The following is a 19457-nucleotide window of genomic DNA, read 5'->3' on the forward strand; positions in this document are numbered from 1 at the left end:
TGACTAAAGACAACACATTTGTCCTTCTTCTGCCTTTATTTTCCATGTTACTCAGTGGAAATTATGCATAAATACACATAAACACAGTCAAACATGTGAATGACTTGATGCCACCTTGGTAAACTGCTAAAAGTCCACCTACTTTGGACTTTGTTTTCCTTCCAGTACAAAGACAGGCACATGTCCTCTCCAGAGACTAATCTGTAACAAATGTACAAATATTTGAATTACAAAAAGGCAGCTGAATTGGTTCTGAGGGTATAAAATTGTAGTAGATATAAATAAAACACAAGATGATGCCCGAGTTTGGTGATGAATATGCATTCAAGGTGTTTTTCAAAGTATAGTTGCTTTCGGAAGTGTGGCTGATGTGGCACGTGAACAGTTTGGTTGCTCTTGCATTCGATTCCTCCTTTGTTCGTGTGTCTGGAAACTCATCTAAATGGAAGGACTTTGAGACTAGAGGAGGTGTGCTTATGCAAAGAGAGTGTTTTACATTCAGGGCCAACAGAAATACAAAAAAATTCAAAAACAAATAACGTGATATCCAAACAAGCACATGGTCAATACATCATGCATACAAAATTGAAGGCTCTGTCATGGTTCACCTAGAGGGGCTTGTTGTAGTTTTAGTGTCTATGGTGAAAAGACAAAGTCAAACCTGTTGTTATATTTTTCAGTAGGGCTTGGTCAACCATTACCATCCAAGATAAAGAGAAAGATGAGCAAAATCCTGGATATGTTCAGCTTTGAAATAATACAAGACCAAGTTATAAAAACATCTTTGTGTCCTCAGTTAAATCAAAAATGTGCGTTTATAGGTCACTCTAAAGATCCAGTCGAATGCGGCTCCATGCTGTTTATATGACAAGAGAAGATTTTATTATTTTTTTACGACTCAGGAATCACTCATAATTCCACTTTTCACTTCACAGCCACAAATATTTAAGACAGCATATTTGAATTACATCGAAAGACTGTCATTTGTGAGAACACATTGAAACGTTAACACTCACATTAAGGCTTTTAAGTACAAACTAGGATCTCTCACTCTCTCTCAAACACGCATTCACGCAATCACTCAAGAAAAGAAACCACGGACTACATGACGTCCAGTTGCCCTACGTGACCAAGCATAAATCATCTATTTAGTAGCAATGTGCAACTAGTATTAAAAAGAACTGATATAACCATTTTACTGACAATGGTAATCGTGTGTTCTGGGTTAATACGTGTGGTTTGAGAGAAGGTATCAAACTTCAGGGCTGAAGTACCTTCTTTTTCTGCAGATATGCATCCTTACGTGAGGATTTACCAAAGTCCATTTTTCCATGGCTCAATAAGTTTCACCACAGTAACAGAGTTAAAGTAACAACGTAGTTTACACAACAGCCATGGCGACCTGGGATGTGCTGGCCTGTGGTGAGTTGGCGATCGGTAGTGTCTGAGGGATGCTGGGATGTCGTCCCTGGGTCATATCCTGCCTGTATCCTGATCCTTCTCCTCCAGCAGATGAATGAGCTGACCAAAGCTCTCCTTTACCACATCCATGTTGTCCACCGTGCTTCCCTCCAGAATCCAGCTCTTGCCTCGTGCCAGAGGTTCCAGTTCAAAGTATTTCTTTATCTGTGTGTGAAATAAAGAGATAGAGAAAGAACCGAGGCTCAATTAGTGTAAACTTCTTACACTATCCACCTTAGTTTTAATGTAAGAGCAGCATGGCCATATGTAACTTGAATGTGCGAGGCTTCCGGTGTCATTTGCTTCCAGTTATTTTAGCTGTACAGTCTGTTTTGCTTCTTGATGTTGGAAACTCGTACTTGCTATCATACTATTTTAATTAATTGTGGAATGTAGAGCAAATAGCTTCACTATTTATTGCACTGTGTTATTCTTTAAGTTATTTCCCTATAGCATGTAATGAATTGGAAATCTCACACATTCACAGGAAATAGCTTACTTCCGCATTGCAAAAACGGTCGATGAACTGGGAGTAAAAGTGTTTTTAATTCAGTTTAATAAAAAAAAAAAAAAAAAAAAAGGTGTTCTGATGTATGTGGATGGAAACACTTTCTTCAGCTCATAATCACTGGTCCCGTTCACTGCCATTATAAAGCTTGGATGCGTCAGGATATTTATTAACATTTCTCTGATTATGTTCATCAGAAAGAAGTCATATACACCTAGGATGGCTTGAGGGTGAGTAAAGCTTGGGGTAATTTTCATTTGAAAGAAAATCTTTTAACTGATGTGCAAAATTGAATGCGAATAAAGCAGTGTTTCACATTTACATTTTACATTTATGCATTTGGCAGACGCTTTTATCCAAAGCGACTTACATTGCATTATGCTATACATTTGTATCTGAGTATGTGCAATCCCTGGGATCGAACCCATGACCTTGGCATTGCTAGTGCCATGCTCTAACCACTGAGCTACAGGAAAGCTAGTGGTTTCCACTTCTTGGGTAATTGGTGCAAAATATCTGTAATAAAAATGCAAGTTGCTGCAATCGGGGAAGCCACTATATGGCTCTATTTTCCTCTCAGAGCACGCAGATGAAATGCATTAAACACTGTCATGTTATCTTGCATTCGAATACCTGGTGTTTGGTCGTTTGAGACAGTTCTAGGAGGCTCAGGCATTTCAGAATGATCGAATCAGCATTTTAGATGCTGTGCGATGAAATTGGATAACTGGTTATTCCAGTTATCCAACTGCAACGGTGTCAGAAAGTATCTGTTGAGGCAAAGTTTTTTTTTTTTTTTTTGCGCATCGGGATTTATTCGGTAAACATATTTTCATCTTAGTTTATGCGCATGACTTCTTATAGAATAAAAAAATAATGTGTGCCCTTAATTGAGCACATATGTTTTTTATACACATTTTTAGAATATGCACAATTTTGTTTCCATCCAACGTTTTTGTATGCAATAACCCAAAATTTGCATAAAAATAGGTGGATGGCCAGCTGCATAAACTTCAACAAGTTATCCAAGTCATCTAATTTAAGAGTGGCCATAACTTTTTTTTTTTTTTAGTTAAGTTACCTAAACAGGTAGATTGGTCTAATTTCAATCAGAAAAGTAAGACTGAACTGGGATAATTGTTATGTCTACGCAGTTCATGGTAATTGTTAATTGATTTTAAGGACATTTTTGTTTGTTTGTTGAATAAACCATTTTTGTGATGTCCAATATAACATCTTTTATCTTTAACCACTGCTGTAATTGACCTTATTTCATTTATGCCTCATTTGCATGTCTGCAAAGCATCATCGTACATGCTAACAAATGCTAGGTGGATTTTAGTTAGCATGACTAGTTAACGACATTGCTAGGATGAGTTTTACCTGGGTAATTAGTTTTACCTGGGTAACTGATATACTAGCACTGTACTACAAATCAATCGTGAGATCAGATTGTAGATCAAAACAAGATTTTTCAACAAACTGGCTGGGTTTATTATTTAGGAACAAGTTTCCCCTACTGACCAATAAGAACGCAGGATGAATTGTATCTGTAAATATTCATCTATAAATGAGTTCCAAAATAAAACAACAAGATCTTTATTCTACTGAAGTTAGAAAGTATGCAGTATCGGCCAAGAAATTCCAATGTATTAGCCAGGGGAATATGAGGACAAACTTGTAGTACTAGCGCCAGTCCTTTTCAACGGGGCAAAAATGGGAGTGGAGACAGGAATGTGATCAGTGTTCACTATGGTAGATAATGTGGAGGAAAACTTTAAGTAACAGGAGAGAAATATTATATTTTTTATCACCCTATATGATAAGCAAACATGATGAGCACTTGACTTCACAGTACTTGAGTGATCACAGCATATATGTGATAAAGCATGTTTCTTCTGATTATAAGCAGCTCTGTGTTTTCAGAATTTCCAAGGCAACAATAGAAAGCAACAAACAGAAAAATTAAACAAGAGCTATTTCCAAGCTTGAAGCCCTTCAGGAAAGATCATCTCATTGTAAATTAAAACAGCCAGGTGCCATGTACAGTGGTCTCAAAAGGTATTTTTATATACAAAACTATACTTAAAAAATTACAAACAAAGTAGCAAACATATTCTGCATTTCTATCAGAGTAACCAGAGGTGTTGTGCACTTTAACATGTGAATATCTAAGTACTCATAATACTGAAAAGCAATTTTGCTTTTCTAAATAAATACCACATTGTATATTTTTGTTATATCTTGCAAAGAAATTCATAAATGTGGCTTAAATTTGGGCTCACTGTATGCTTTACTATATATTCATCAGTAAGAACTTAAGGGATAACAACACTGGACGCCACTTATGGACATATCACTGAGACAAATTAGCAAAATTTCTTTTCATTTTGGTTCGACAGAAAAAAAGAATGTCAAAAAGGTTTCAAATGTCATGAGGTTGAATAAACGATGACAGAAAATTTCAATTTTAGGTTGAACCCTTTAAAGATCTGCAGGAAACCTTTGCTTGAACAACAACAGCACCTAAACATCCAAAAATGTCCCTGTCAAAGTGATTTTCTCCCCTCCAGCTCCAAATTTATGCTTCCACCCAAATCGTTGACCTCTGACCTTGGGGGACTTAAAGAAGCCCAGAATAAATACAGAGTAAGCCACTAGCACAGGTGTGAAAAGTGAAAGCCGAGAGATCTCATTTCAAATGCTGCACTCACATTATTCCTGACACAAAAGAATCACACTTTTTTTTTTACTCTTGTTTTGGCGGTGTTTCTGGAAGCCAGCCTGTCTCGTCACCTGATTGGCTCAGTCCCAAACCTCCATGCTGTGGAGAGAGACCACCCCACTGGGAGCACTTCTTCAAGCCTGGCCTCTGATTTCACATTTAAACTCACTCACAGCACTGAAATATATGGCATCAGTGTCACATCTAGGCAAACACTGAGCTTAACTGACAGCCAAAGGGAACGAGCCAAAAAAGCCGTTGGAATTTTTTACTTCCCTTTGAGAGTGCAATGAAAGGAAAAAAATAAATTAAATAATCAAACAAAACATCCTTTGAGCCAAAGCTTTCCTATTATGCCAAGAATGTTGATTAAGATTTCCCTGTCTGGGACTTCATTGCTACAAAATTACCCAATCCTGCTGCTTCGAAGAGCAAGAACAAACTTGGAACGCAAAGCCATATTTGTCTATTGTTTCACAGTGAAACATATCCACACTTAAAGCAAGTGTAACATTTGCAAAAAAACAGGAGGTTTTAGGGCGAACTGCCAGTGACGTTCATGAAAAGTACTTCAAAAAGATGATACAGACTGATACAGAGTGCTGGTATGTCTGATGGCAGCTGATGCAGCAGAATATGTATTATCTCTACCCTGAACAATTGCTAAAAAGACAACACAGAAGACATGGGTCAGAACGGTCAACTTTTTTCGCAGTGCTTTGTACTTTGTTAACATCTATATGGAAATTTCTGAAAAAGTATTTTTAATTTTAATCCTGTCCACAATAAACAGCATCCATGCAACAACACAAAAATACTTTAAATGCTGTTACACAACCATGCCAGGCCAGTAGTTGGCGATATTGTGCTATAAAGATTTTATGTAAAAAAAAACACTGAAGAATGTTTTAGGAATGTAATCAAAGCCATTCGAAGGCAAGCCTGCAACCGTAGCTGAAAAAAAGCATAACGCATGCTAATGCTGCTGAACGCAGGGAAAGAGACCAGAGGCCTTTTTTTTCTTTTTTTTTTAATTGAAGTCAATGGAGAGGCTTCACTACGCTTAATGAGCTGCTTTTGAGAGGAAATAGCTTATCATTGAATTTGAATTGACATCCCATCGGCTAATCTTTAACATGTTTGCTCTTAAACATTTCTTTTGGATTCATCTATTTTTAGAGTTCACACTGAAAACAATGTTTTATGAGAGAAGTCACAGACAATTGTGCGACAGGTAGAATTCAGTTTACAGCACTTCTCATTCATTTCACAGTGTATGGCTGTCGCACAACTCTAAACGAAATTCAATGACATCAAGGCTGTATGTGATGTGATTGGTTATCAAGGCACACATGATCCAAGTTAGCCATTATGCTTTTTCCAATGGTAGAGCCACGGACCCGCGTATCTCGCAATAATAAAACCATCCTTGGCGCAATAATTAACGGATGCATACTCCTCCATATAGTGGTATAATAATTTAACAATTGTAGACTGACTTGTAAACGTTATCTATAACAAATGACCACATAAATACAAACCAGTGTTCCACTATTGCTGTCAAAATTCCTTCCTGTCAAATTCCAGCACATTTTTATAAACAACTGTTGCCATGTGCAACTGGTGCTCATGATTTATTCCAAAATCTGTTTCAACTGTTCATGCACATTAAGGACAGCATTTTGAAAAGTGTTTTCAAAAACCTGTTTTCAGAGATTTTAAAGCATTGTTTACATGTAATGGTAGGCCAAAACGCAGTGAAATGTTTTAAAAATCGGACATTTGTTTAAAAGCAGCTGATGATCAGAGCCAATTATGTCCTGTCAATCAAAATTTGTTGACAAATACAAACTCATGTGGTGAAGAAAATATCCACAGTGGCTAAGGTGAAAATTAAATTGTGATTTGCAGGATGATCAAAAAACAAAATAGTCAAATTCTGAATAAATTATAGAGACAGCACATAGCAATAAAATCATTTCTTTTTGAAGTTGCCAATTAAATTATACTTGTTTTAAAAAATGTGTCAGTAAAAATAAAAAGCAGTATTGGTAGATGTTGTTCTAAGGAATCAGATATCGGTCTCAGCACACAAATATGATTACACAAATTTTAGCATGTATCCCTACTGAGAAACCTTGAGCAAGCCTAAGATGAATCTAACCTTAGGCCATGTGCAAGGCTCACATGGCGCCAACTAAATCTGCACGTTCTCCAAGCCCGATTGGCTTTTACACCTGGTTTACTGCAGATCTTTTTCTTTATGACATGTTTGGATATAAAGTCTTTCCGGTGTTAGTGGGATAAACCCTTACTGGAGACAAGCCGTGACTAAATCACTTTGTCAGAGACCTGACTACCGATGCCCCTGCACAAAGTCAGAAGCTCATAGGTTCCAGGTCAGGGGCCGTGAACAAGCCTCTTGGCCTATGCGCTTTCATAGTGTGTTTGCCTGGTCATAGAGCAGATTTACAGTAACTCAATTTGCGTAAAGCTTGACGGTTCACATCTGGACTTGCAACACGATAAAAAGAAGCTGGGATTGAGCTAATTAACTGCAGCATTGCAGGACCGCAAGGTCTCTCATTGGTGCAACTACCAACCGCCAATCAGTTGTCCTCTTGCCCTGTACGTTTGTGTGGACTGACTTTCACTTGAGGAACTCACCCACAAAGAAAGAACATACACCCACAGATGCACCCCCTCAGGCACTGACAGGTGACCTGCTGGCTAGCCCATATCAACAAAGCCACTCAAACTATGATCAACAAATCCATCTGATATCCATCAGACTCTGAACTTTGAACACTTAATCACACACATACAGACCCACCTGCAGATCTGCTCCCCAAAAAGGGAGAAATTCCCCAATGAAAGTGCTAATTTCTTCAGCATACTGCAAACATTACCATTGGGAAAGTCATTTCAAGGATCATATCAGAATGAGTTTCTAAAGATAGGAATGTGTAAGCATTGTGATATTCATCAGTTTCGAAGAGAAAAACATGAAAAGCTTTTCAGGCCAAAGATGGAGCTGAAGCAAACGATGGAGAGTACACCTCCTCCCCCAATAGTTGAGACTCTGTCCAGTTGTTTTGCAGAGCTCTAGTTTCTGTTATTCATGTGTTAAATCAGGCTCATTCCACAGCAAACCACAGCAGTTCCATGGGCCCCCTCTATTCACATGCTGGAGGCTGCACTCCCTTTCTAAAGAGATTTCCTCATATTAATAAATGGAACAGTATTTCATGCAGGGCAACGAAGGCCCTGTCGCTGGGGATTCCTCAGTGAAGAAACATTCCTGACAAAGTAGCTCAGAACAAGAGCTTCAGCCAAAATCGTGTTCAAGTTTCAAAACAAAAAGTGCTGGCCAAGCAATACGGGTATACATGTGCATGTATTAGAGGTGTATACATGTGCGTTATGTATTGCTCAATCTCTCTTGACAGAAACGTCTTTGCAAATCTAGAACATGAGCAAAGAGAAAAAGCTGCAATAGACAGATAGTTTACGCTGTCAAATGTGGTACAGAACAAAATGTATCGCGATCACTGGATCTCTCCATACACCTGAGATGAAAAAGACCATCTGCTCCGATGCCATGACCCCCCCAAACAAGCATAACTTCCCGTTGTCATGACTAGTGTTGGTCGGCTCTTATGTAAGCATGTGTTTGAGTTACGGTGATGACTGAAGTGAAGTTTGGCTCCAGAACATTGGGAACATATTAAAAGGAGCTGAACCTGCCCCACTGGATATCTTCAACAACACTTTACCTAAACTTAATTCCAACTGGGAGCCCCAGGCCATATCAGCAGTGATTCATAGACAAAAATCCAAACCTTGAGACTACCCCAGCTATTTCCTTTTCCTTTGCACTTGTTCACACCCATCTAGGGTAACACACTCAAAAGCAAATGTTAGGCAAGGCTTGCTGTTCAGACTCACAGGACTGCAAATCAAATTGGTTAAAAATACCTTATTGTAACAGTTGCTCATGGGAGAAGTAATTCAATTAGAATGGATGTTGCGGCCTATGGTCTGCAAAAGTAGAAATAAAGCAAAGATGATGAGCAATCTAGTGCCCCTTTTTACATAATGCTGGTTCCTGGACAGGTGCCTATTCTTGAATCACTGCAGATCAGAAAAAACTGGTTCTGCACTGGCCCTGGATCAAGAAGACTACTACATCAGGGAAATGGGTGCATGAAAATGTTTAGTCACCAGGTTAACCTTAAGTTCTCTGAACAACAACAGTTTGGCAAGAACAAGAACTTCAGTTCATGGAGCTCTCCTAACAAGCTGATGATATGAATCAGATGTGTTAAATAAGGTTGACATGCAAAATGTGCAAAGTGTTGAATCCCTAGTACCAGAATTGAAAACTCCACTCTGAGTTTAAAGAGAAATCAACGAATAAAAAAAGACTAATGAGGAGATATGCCAAAAAATGCTGAATGCAATTTCAAACAAATGATAAACCTTTAGTCAGACATCAGCTTTTTGTGCACAAATCACTGGAAATGCGGACGGCTTGCAATAAGACTCCCAGATCGCACCGAACAACAACCAGCACCATCATAGAGGAAGATCGGTATGCGTTGACCACAGGGCACTGGGTTCTGGTCTGTGGTGTGTAGTGCTACTGTTGCTAGAATTTAAAACGTGTCACACAAACCCTGGAGCTCTTTCGTCAATTCTTGGGTCTGACCTATTGCAGAAAATGTCTTGCTTGTACAGTCTGTTCTATACAGACGGTGGGCATCAACTGCCAGACTGTAAGTGACGCATCTGCTCAGAGTGCAGCGGAAACAACACTAATTACCATCATGAAACCATAAAAGATATTCTAGTACATGATGTTCCCCTTTAATATGCTTTGTACGCCATGCACAATAAATTATATATCATGATTACAATGAAAACATATTCTTTGGTTTGCGTGCTGTAATCTCGATACAGCACACTGTCAAAAACGCACAATTGGACTGCAAGAATTTGGATACGTCAACTGCATCGTCTATCCAGGATCCATGACCATATGGTCCGCAAGCAGACGGCTGCTGGTTGTTCAGACACTGGGCACTGCCACCAGACAGAAGTACTCCATGTGGCAGCACCAATGACCTCTCTCAACAGAATGCCCTGAGTCAGGCTGCTAGCCGAGCCACACAATAACGTCTGGCCAGCATGTTTCTTTCGAGGCCAGACAGAATACAGAGTCCATCAAGCCAGACAGATCTACCACAGTTCAGCCTCCTTCAGGCACACAAGATAGCCTTTGTCTTCATGTCTCAAACACATCTTTCAGGACGAGGAAAAATTCCTCCCCCCAAAAAAACATTCAATTGATGGCGCCTGATGTCAATGAGGACTTCTCTAAGATTTTCCTCGCCCCTTTTCTCCCATGTATTTTAGGGATTCACAACAAACTACTCAGGACCACTTACATAAAGTGCCATAAGGTATGCTGTACATCCTATTGCTCAATGTTGGTCAACATGTTGAGATTCAATTCTATTGTGTAGCTAAATGAATTTAGCGAGAAAGCAATGTCCAGGAATGAAAGTACCCTTCAGCAAGCATGGTCTGAATATCGAAAAAGTTTGAGAGGGTCAGTGAGGACATGAAGAGGGCTGATAAGCCAAAGACCAAATACATTTGCTTTCCAGCTCTCTCTGTATGGAAAGCAATGTAAAACGGTACCTGCATGCATTAGTGGAAAGGGTTCAAAGAAATCCGTCATCTGAAACGGGTCCAGTTCTGGAGCTTGGGGATCTGTGTATCTCCCACTCATGTTGGTTCTGTGTGCATCCATCTCTATCAGTCATAACTTTATTAGAGCCAGATGTTACGGGTGCCCTGTCTACTTCCAGAGCAGTGGTAATTTTATTATTACTCTAAATCACAACCCAGTGAGATCAGCCACAAGAGAAGGGGAGGGGGTGTGGGTCATGCAGGGGAAAACCGGGCAATTCTTTTAAAGGTAAGACATTGACCCCTTCCAATACCGCATGGGGGGAGCATGGGGGGAGCTGCTTCCAAAAGAGCAGATGGGGAGACGGGGGCAGTAAATTACACCGGTGACTGTGACTCTGCTGGGTAGAGTTTCAACTGCCAAGCCCTTAGATTTGAGGACCATAGAGCTCCAGGGGTACCATATCAAAGATACAAGAGTCTTTCTCGTAAGCATGAGGAAGGGATTTAAAAAGTACACACACACACCTGTAATGGTCAACACTAGAATGGTGGTTTGAAACAAAAATCAAATGCATAATCTAAGAATTGTAAGACTGGTTTAGAAAAGCATCTTCATTTTATCTAAGTCTGTTATTTTGGTGGTAGAAGACAATATGGACAGGTTATGCGTCATTCCCTGATTCTCCAAAACCATGAGAAAATCTATGCAAAGATCTGCATCGTGACCTTAACATTTTTGCTCATGAATATTAATTACATGGCATGCTGTCTGCCTTAGGCAAACAGTCGCTAGTCATATGAGGATTACTGTCTCTGCATTTAGTCAGTCCACAGCCAATGTAAAAAAAACTAAGGCTTACAGTCGTCATTTTACACTGTTGGCTACATATTGTTTTCCTTTGCACTGTGGCCAAGCAAAACAGAACTCTTTAAGTCTTTGATTATCTCCCAAAATGTGGAGTGAAGGGATTCTTTCCCTGCTCAAAGTATAAAGAAAAGCTTGTTGAGTTTTTCTTGGTAATATTAATAAACTATCATTAATAAATATAGGAACACAGTGAAGTGTTTGATTTTATATACATTTTTTGTTTACATTTGCACGATTTTGGTACTGTGCTGGATTGCCACTTCATGTCCAATATCAAACTGTGTCCTGAAGCGAAACCAGTGAAGAGCCTCTGGTCTAAATCATGGGGTTCATTAGGCACCAGCTTCTTTGCATGATCAAAATGAGAGAAAGAGAGAGAGAGAGAGAGAGAGAGAGAGAGAGAGAGAGAGAGAGAGAGAGAGAGAGAGAGAGAGTGAGAGAAGGAGCAAAAATGGACAGCACTGATCTTTCCCACAGCAAGTAACATGAGAGACTAAGGAAGGGGTGTAAAGCCAGACAGACACCCAGACAGTGGAGTGAGTGTGTGCGTGTGGTATGAGGGAGAATGGTGTTTCTCCTGCTGATCCGACACTGGCCTTGGCACCCAGCACTGAAAACCATGCCAATGTCGGCTGAGCAAATTCCGAGCCCCCGAGGAAAACAACAAACGGGTCTGTTGTTCGGACCCAGATTGCTGTGTGACCACGAAGGACACAGATTCCAGTTTTGTACTGACTGAACTGAGCCGGTCTCTCACATCACTTCTTGGATCTAGTCTTGTGTTAACGTACTAACTGAATGGTACTAAATGCCTAACTGGCTTTTCTCTTCTAGATCTTCATCAATTTTATGTTGTCACAACTTTTCCCTGTCCATTTGGCTCTGGACTGTCAACAGTCCAATGATGATATGATGACAGATTTCCATATCTGCAAGTAAAGAAATTCCCCATTCCATTTTAAATCTCAATCATCAAAATACGCTTTGAATGGCTACATTTGTCCCCTTAAGCAGCCTTAAAAAAAAGCCTCTGGTCAACTTGGCACAATTTTGCACACAAGAAGGAGAGAATTATACATTATTTTTCATGTGGTTGTTGAGATAGTTGTGCACTGGTTTATTTAATTTCAATACAATAGGTCCCCACTGCCACATTTTCAATCAGTTGTATTATTCTCACACATCTCAACAGGTCCTAAATTTACTTTTTTTTGTCCCATCTTCACAAAGCACAGTGGAAAACAGTCATAAATCTAGTAGTCAACACAAATGGGTTCTCTTGAAATTCTCATTTTTCAGACATACAAATCACAAACCTTTCCTCCTGCACCATATTTAGTATTGTAATAAATTTAGTACTAAATTTTTACTCTTGACCAATCCCAAACCAAACACAGTGGGCAAAACTGAGTCTCAAGCTAAGTGCTTGTAACCAGTAGAAGTAGGCTTTGCTGTTTCACCCTTTTCACTTGAAACAGGTGTCGCAGCAGAAGGGGCCTCTGCCTGAGAAAATAATGGGGGCTTGAAGCAAAAATGTCACCATAATTATTAAAAATGTCCCCAAAATCCAAGATATGGTGCAAAAAATGTCTCTGTATAAGTTCTTGTTTTTAATATTTATAATCAATACCACACAAGCAAGAGTGTTGTTTTCCTGAATATGAGCATGTTTGCAAATGTCATTTTGATTTTATACAGCAGTTCAACAAACAATAAGTTAATATTAGGTGACTTACATTTTAGACACAATATTGTAAATTTTTGCTCTATTTTGCCAAACAAAAATAGTTCCAAACAGTAGAACCATTGCGTACCTCTAAGCAACACTGTGTCAATTTTGTTACTGAATGAATTCACGTTTTGAACGAATCTGTCTAGAATGACACGTTGACTCACTCTTACTTGCTTTGTCCCTGAATGAATCAGCCATTTTGAGCAAATCGTTTGACTGAATGATTCAATTTACTCTCAATTCAACTCACTATAAGCTACATCCGAAATCGCATACTGTATGAGTAGGTACTACTTTTAAATTTGAATTTACTTTGCGAGTATTAAAAAAAGTAAGCTCTATATTATATATAATATATATATATATATATAGCATGAATATGGGTAATATGAATGAAATTCAGAAGTACATGTTACTGTATTGTGACTTACGCTTCACTTCCTGGCCTCATGGGACAGGAAAGTGCCCATCGAATGCGCACTTGAGAATCTCTGCGATAGTAGTAGGTCATCAGACATACTACTCTTTTGCTGTATGTTTTTTTTTTACATAATATATAGTAGGGAAGTATTTGATTTTGGACGCAGAGAATGATTTGCCGCAACCTACTAGGGGTTGAACGACCTCCAATTTTTAAAAAGTCAACTGTTATATGATTAAGTCGAGTGGACATCGACTAATCGCTGATGACGTCACAAGAGATGGGAATGATTTGCAACACAGAAAAAAAGCACACTGAAAATAACAGCTGTATGTGTGCGCATTACAATGATCAGCGCATTAGTTTAGAACAGTGGTCACCAACCTTTTTAAACCCAAGATCACTGACCTCGACCTTTATGAAAGACAAGATCTAACTATTGAAGAACTGATAAAAAAATACTCAATACAATCTGGGCTGTCTTTTTCTATGGCCAATTCAGATTCTGATTTCAGATTTTTACAAGCAAATTGGGAGATTCCGACACTGGTTGCAGATATTTTTATTTTTATTATAAACAAAAATATCTAGCTATTTTTAAATAGAGGTAGGCTAACCACTGCATTTTAATCTCGATCCAAACAAAGATGCTACACACGTTGTATGAGCAGTTGTTTTTGATTTGAATTAGATTTAATTTCAAGGTTTAAAGCAAAAAACAGAACGGTCTGACTTTATTTTTGTGAAATGCTACACACAAAAAAAAGCATGAAACAAAAACCGTCTGAATGTGACGCAAATTCACTCTCTGACAGCAGGTGGCGCTTATGGAAGAGTGGTGATAAAGCGTTTCCTTGGTTATTGCTGTAAACAAAGCAGCACTGCACTTATAAATAGCTACTTTATTCAGAGGTAAGAGGAAAATAAAAATGCCACTGCCATCAAAACTTTATAAAAATAAATATGCAGTACAGACACTGGAGAAATGGAATGTATTTTTGTACTCATATTTCTGTTATTTTCAGGAGCTACTGTAACAGTGAGAAAGATCGAACAGTCGATCGCGATCGACGGGTTGGCGACCACTGGTTTAGAATGTCCATTAAATAATCTGTACAATACGGTTTAAAATGTGCATACACCTGATCAATATTGAGTATCTAGATGGTATAAACAAACATAACTTGTGGAGCGCACTCGGAGTATGCATTTATATTGTAATTTTAACCGATGGAGAGTAAAAGTAGACTCAAAGATTTTGTATCCTGTGCCCCCCTCTATAGGACATCATTAGTATTACAGCCAATGTAAATCTATGGGAGTTTTTGGAGTTTTGATCGTAATTTATAAGAAAACCGGTTAGTCCAATCAGTTAGAAAAAATATAGAACATTAAGTCAGAACAGTATGAAGGTCTTCTGCAAGGTGGCCATGTTGTTTAGTGTCAAAATCACATGATCAGTGAGTCAGCGACTAATCGACGTCAAGCTTAAAACGTCATGGCAGAGCATTAAAGTGGACGAATAGTCTGTGCCACCCCTGCCACCTACTGGCAATTATCATTTCATAGCTGAGGGGCTGAGAGAGTTGCGAAGATTGAATTCTGTTTTTGTTTTCGTGATTGTGATTTTCGTGAAATATAAGATAGCATTGTTAAATGTAACAGAGGTAATAAAGTAATTGCAGGCGCATTGCCTACAATGTTTTGTCTGTCTTTTTTTTCTCATTGTCTGATTCTTTGAAACAGGCCTCTGAATTGCACAGGCGCAACAATATATGTTTGTTTTGTGATGTGTAAAAATATTTTCAAATTTAACTAGTCATTGGGTTGTCTAAATGATTGGTCAACTAGTTGGCCTTGTGCAATGTGGCTAAAATGACTAAAGCTAAACATTATTTAAATCAAGATAAACTGGTCAATATTCCGTATTCATGTTAGGAAGAAAGTGTAAATTGGCATTGTGTCAGTTGTAGGATGCAGTGTAAGGTTTTTGAACTGCAAGAGTTTTACACTTTCTTCGTACGTTGAATACTGAATGAAGCTAGATATTTTACTTCATAACTTGTTAAATATGGATTTTTTTTTTTTTCCACAAACGCATTGCTTCGCTTCAGAAGGCCTTTATTAACCCCCGGAGGCATGTGGAGTACATGTTTATGATGGATGGTTGTGGATTTAAGCACTTTCTTCAGCTCATACTCGTGAACCCTGTTCACTGCAATTATAAAGCTCGGATGCAACAGGATAAAATATCTCCGATTGTGTTCATCAGAAAGAAGAAAGTCGTATACACCTAGGATGGTTTGAGGGTGAGTAAATCTTGGGGTAATTTTCATTTGAAAGTGAACTAATCCTTTAACTAAATGGTTGTAGTATGATTAGTTAATCATTCTGCTCAATCCAAATCAATGAATAAAATAAAATAAAAAACAAGTCTGTGCTGCTTTTGTACTGATGATTCACTTATGAGTTCATATTTCTTCATGCTGAAGAACAGATGGTCACATCACTGCACATGTGCTGAACGTGTGTCCTTCTTTTTAACTTAATCTCATAACAATAACCTACTGTAAATCAAAGTATTTATGTGCAAGTGTCAACAGAAAGAATACAATACAAGCAAGCAAAAATCCTAATGAAGAACAAGACAAAGCTGTCTAATGTCCTGTCACCAGTCTCCTCATGCAAAGAAACATGATTGTGCTTGATATATAGGATTCAGAAGAAGACAATCAGATGATATAACCAGTCATGGGACAACCTACAAAAATTAGTCACACTAGATCTCCTCAATCTGTCCTTGCTTGACTGGTTTTGAAGCTGGGGTTCAGGGACTCCAAGGGGGTTGCAAGACAAATTTGAGATAAAACAAATGCAAAATGATTCTTACCAGCAAGAAATACAAAAACAAACATGCATATAGTTGCGAAATATATTTCTTCATACTTCTTTCCTTGCAACATTTTAACATTTTACTTGTTGTAAATGGAGATGTTATTGTATTTTTCTAGAACTGATAGTTTTGAAATTACATTAATCATTAAAAGAGCTGAACAAATATTATTAATTTAATCTAAAAAAAAAAACTTTCCATTTAAATAGTTTTCCAGATAACAATTTAATAATTTATTTAGGCTTTATTAAAAGAGAAAATAAAACAAATCATCATTTTTGCAAACAACGCGCTGTCTTTATAAATAGCATGACATTTTAAACAAAGTTTAAAATGAGTCTACATACATGAAAATATACAGCTGCCTGCATATTTTAGGAAGGGGGTCCCTCACAAGGGGATCCTAATATTTGGGGGTCCCTGGCAATAAAATATGTGAAAGCTCTTGACATAGGTGGATTACTTGGTTTACTGGAATAAAACGCATTATGAAATGGTCATCCAGGGCAAGACAGACGATCCATCACAGTTCACACCCTGAAATATAAAACAAAACAGGTTGATGCTGGCTCACAGGCCACTTCCATGCAAACCAGAATGCAAGGCAGACCACCATTTGAAACATTTAGCAATTTATATCTGGCAAAAATGAAAAACTATCTGAAATATCTCCACAGACTTGCGTGTGCAGATGATGTAGTATAGAGGGAGGATTGTATTTCAAGACATTTAACAGCAAGACTGCTTTGCAGTGCAGAGTAAATTTCTTTTAGTCTTATGGACTACATATCTGGCAAACATTGTCCCAAGTACACATACACTGCTCGTTTACGCAAATATCTAATCAGCCAATAACATGGTAGCAACTCAATGCATTTAGGCATGTAGGCACATTCAAAGACAATCTACTTAGCATCAAAATACTGAGACCAGCCTGTCTGACACCAACAAACATGCCACATTTGAAGTCACTTAAATCTTTAAGTGACTTCAAATGTGGCATGTTTGTTAGTTTCAGACGGGCTGGTCTGAGTATTTCAGAAACTGCTGATCTACTGGGATTTTCACACACAACCATCTCTAGAGTTTACAGAGAATAGTCCAAAAATGAGAAAATATCCAGTAAGCAAAAGTTCTGTGGGTGAAAATGCCTAGTTGATGCCAGAGGTCAGAGGAGAATGGCCAGACACTATTCGAACAATAAAAACAGTTTTGTGGTTCTTTAATGTGTCGTGACAGATCGCTGTAGCGCCTCAGCTCAAGCGGCTCATGAATCTCTTCCTACTAGTTAATTTATAGCATCAAATAAACATGAATGAACACGAGAAAGAATGTTGTTTCAAACTCGGAAAGACGTCAGTACACACCATTTTTCAAGTTCAAGTCCACCGAGGTTAATCTTCTAACTCCTGACTGCTTTGTCGCACAAAATGGCGGATCTGGCGTTATGATTGGTTAGATCGTTTGTCAATCAAACTCCCGGCGAAGGGTCAATTAACATTAAAAAAGGGATTGGAAAATCAGCTTGATATAATTTGCCACATATCATGTAATTTAATTTAACAGCTTTGGTTTTAAAAAGCTGGCAGGAACTTTATCCCTTATAATGACCAAAAAATATTTGACCAGCTCCTTTTCTGTTTTCTGCACTCTGGATCTTTTCTTCTTTCAGAAAATGCCCATAGGAGGTCCAAGAGATCTGATCCAGTTTGAAATCGATTGAGAGCAATTAAATGGAAAACAAGCTGGTCAGGTCCGATCTTGTGTAACCCAAGTTGCATCTCCAGCAAGGAGAGCGAGTGTCGCTGCCAACTGAAAAGCCCCGTTTTGACACACATCAGTGAACAGGGATGTGTTATTCTCCAAAGGCAGATATTTACTGCTCACTCAGGACCACTTCTCAGCCAGTTAATTAGCGCTCTGTGCATTGGGCGATACCCTGCAGCCCGCGGACCGATTTCTCCACTCGGAGCAGATGTGCGCACATGCACACTCACACACGAACACACAAACCAACACGCATGGTATCAGCCAAATAACACACAGACACCAAATCATTCAGGGAAAGACGCACAGGCTGAGTAACTCAATCCTCCAAACATAAAAGTGACAAGGGGACCATTAAAATAGAAATGTGACAGCAGAGACATGCCACACATTCCAACTGTTTGCTATTACTAACAGCGGTCAGCAATTCATCTTAATTTTGATGCCACTTGCTTTTGAAACAATGTTTGACAGAATCTCAAATAGAGCAATCGGTAAAATGAATACACTCTTATGAGATGGGACAACAGCTGTAGTGTTTCCCCACACCACCAGTATTTTGGGCTCCCAACAATACAAAGACTTATTGTCAGGAAAGCCTGAGAAAGTGGGTAAGCTGGGTGCTGCAGATCTGTGGGAGAATGTCTTGTGGCCTGTCAGTGTTTGCAAACAACAAGCGAATCCTGCGAGAATAAACTGCAGCAGAGCAATGACACCTCCCTAAATGGAGCAACGCCTAATGCGATTATCATTTAAAATGTACAATAAATATCTCCAAAGTCATATAAAGTTTTTGTATCTCATCAAATGTATAAAGTTGTATAAAGCTGTGTGATTGGGAGTTTTGCACGAGGGTGAAAAGTTCCTTGCGCAGATTTTGCAAATTGGCAATGTGAATTTGCTTGGTTTGAAAGTGACTTTCATTTGAGCTGCGCTTCAAACATCGCTACATAACTGACAATAAACAACGGATCTTTTTTGTCTGTGAAAATTTCTCTAATGTGCCCACACCTTACAGATTATTAAAAAGAATGGGAAGAATTGTAATACTCAATGTGCCGTCTATGTTTCTACCTTAACAGTTTTTATAGAGAAAAATCAGTTTTGTGTGATTTTGAGCTGAAAAACAAAACAAACAAACAAAAAAAAACACAGTTTATTATACTATTATTTAGGGAGTAACAATATATCGCAATACAAAAATGCAACAATATCGTATCATGTATAGTGACAATATGTGTTGTGCATAGTTCACCAAAAATGAAAATTACAGAGAAAAAATTCAAGTTTACAGAGTTTTAGTGTTAATACTTCCTATAATGTTGAATATAATGCATAATAATGCAATGGGGGAATATTTGTGGGTCCTGATAATGCCAAAT

General features: G+C 38.4%; 1 protein-coding gene across 2 annotated transcripts in view; it reads right to left on the reverse strand.

Annotated features, from left to right (window-relative positions):
- Positions 1 to 19457, reverse strand: part of arl15b (ADP-ribosylation factor-like 15b) — a 51525-nt gene continuing 32068 nt past the window's right edge. For both annotated transcript variants that reach the window (XM_067398198.1, XM_067398197.1), the window contains one exon: positions 1 to 1626. In XM_067398198.1, coding sequence (XP_067254299.1) covers positions 1474 to 1626 — 153 coding nt within the window. In that variant the 3' untranslated portion in view covers positions 1 to 1473. The remainder of the gene's footprint in view (positions 1627 to 19457) is intronic.

The sequence above is a fragment of the Chanodichthys erythropterus genome, chromosome 10 (assembly GCF_024489055.1).
Source record: "Chanodichthys erythropterus isolate Z2021 chromosome 10, ASM2448905v1, whole genome shotgun sequence".
NCBI classification, from domain to species: domain Eukaryota; kingdom Metazoa; phylum Chordata; class Actinopteri; order Cypriniformes; family Xenocyprididae; genus Chanodichthys; species Chanodichthys erythropterus.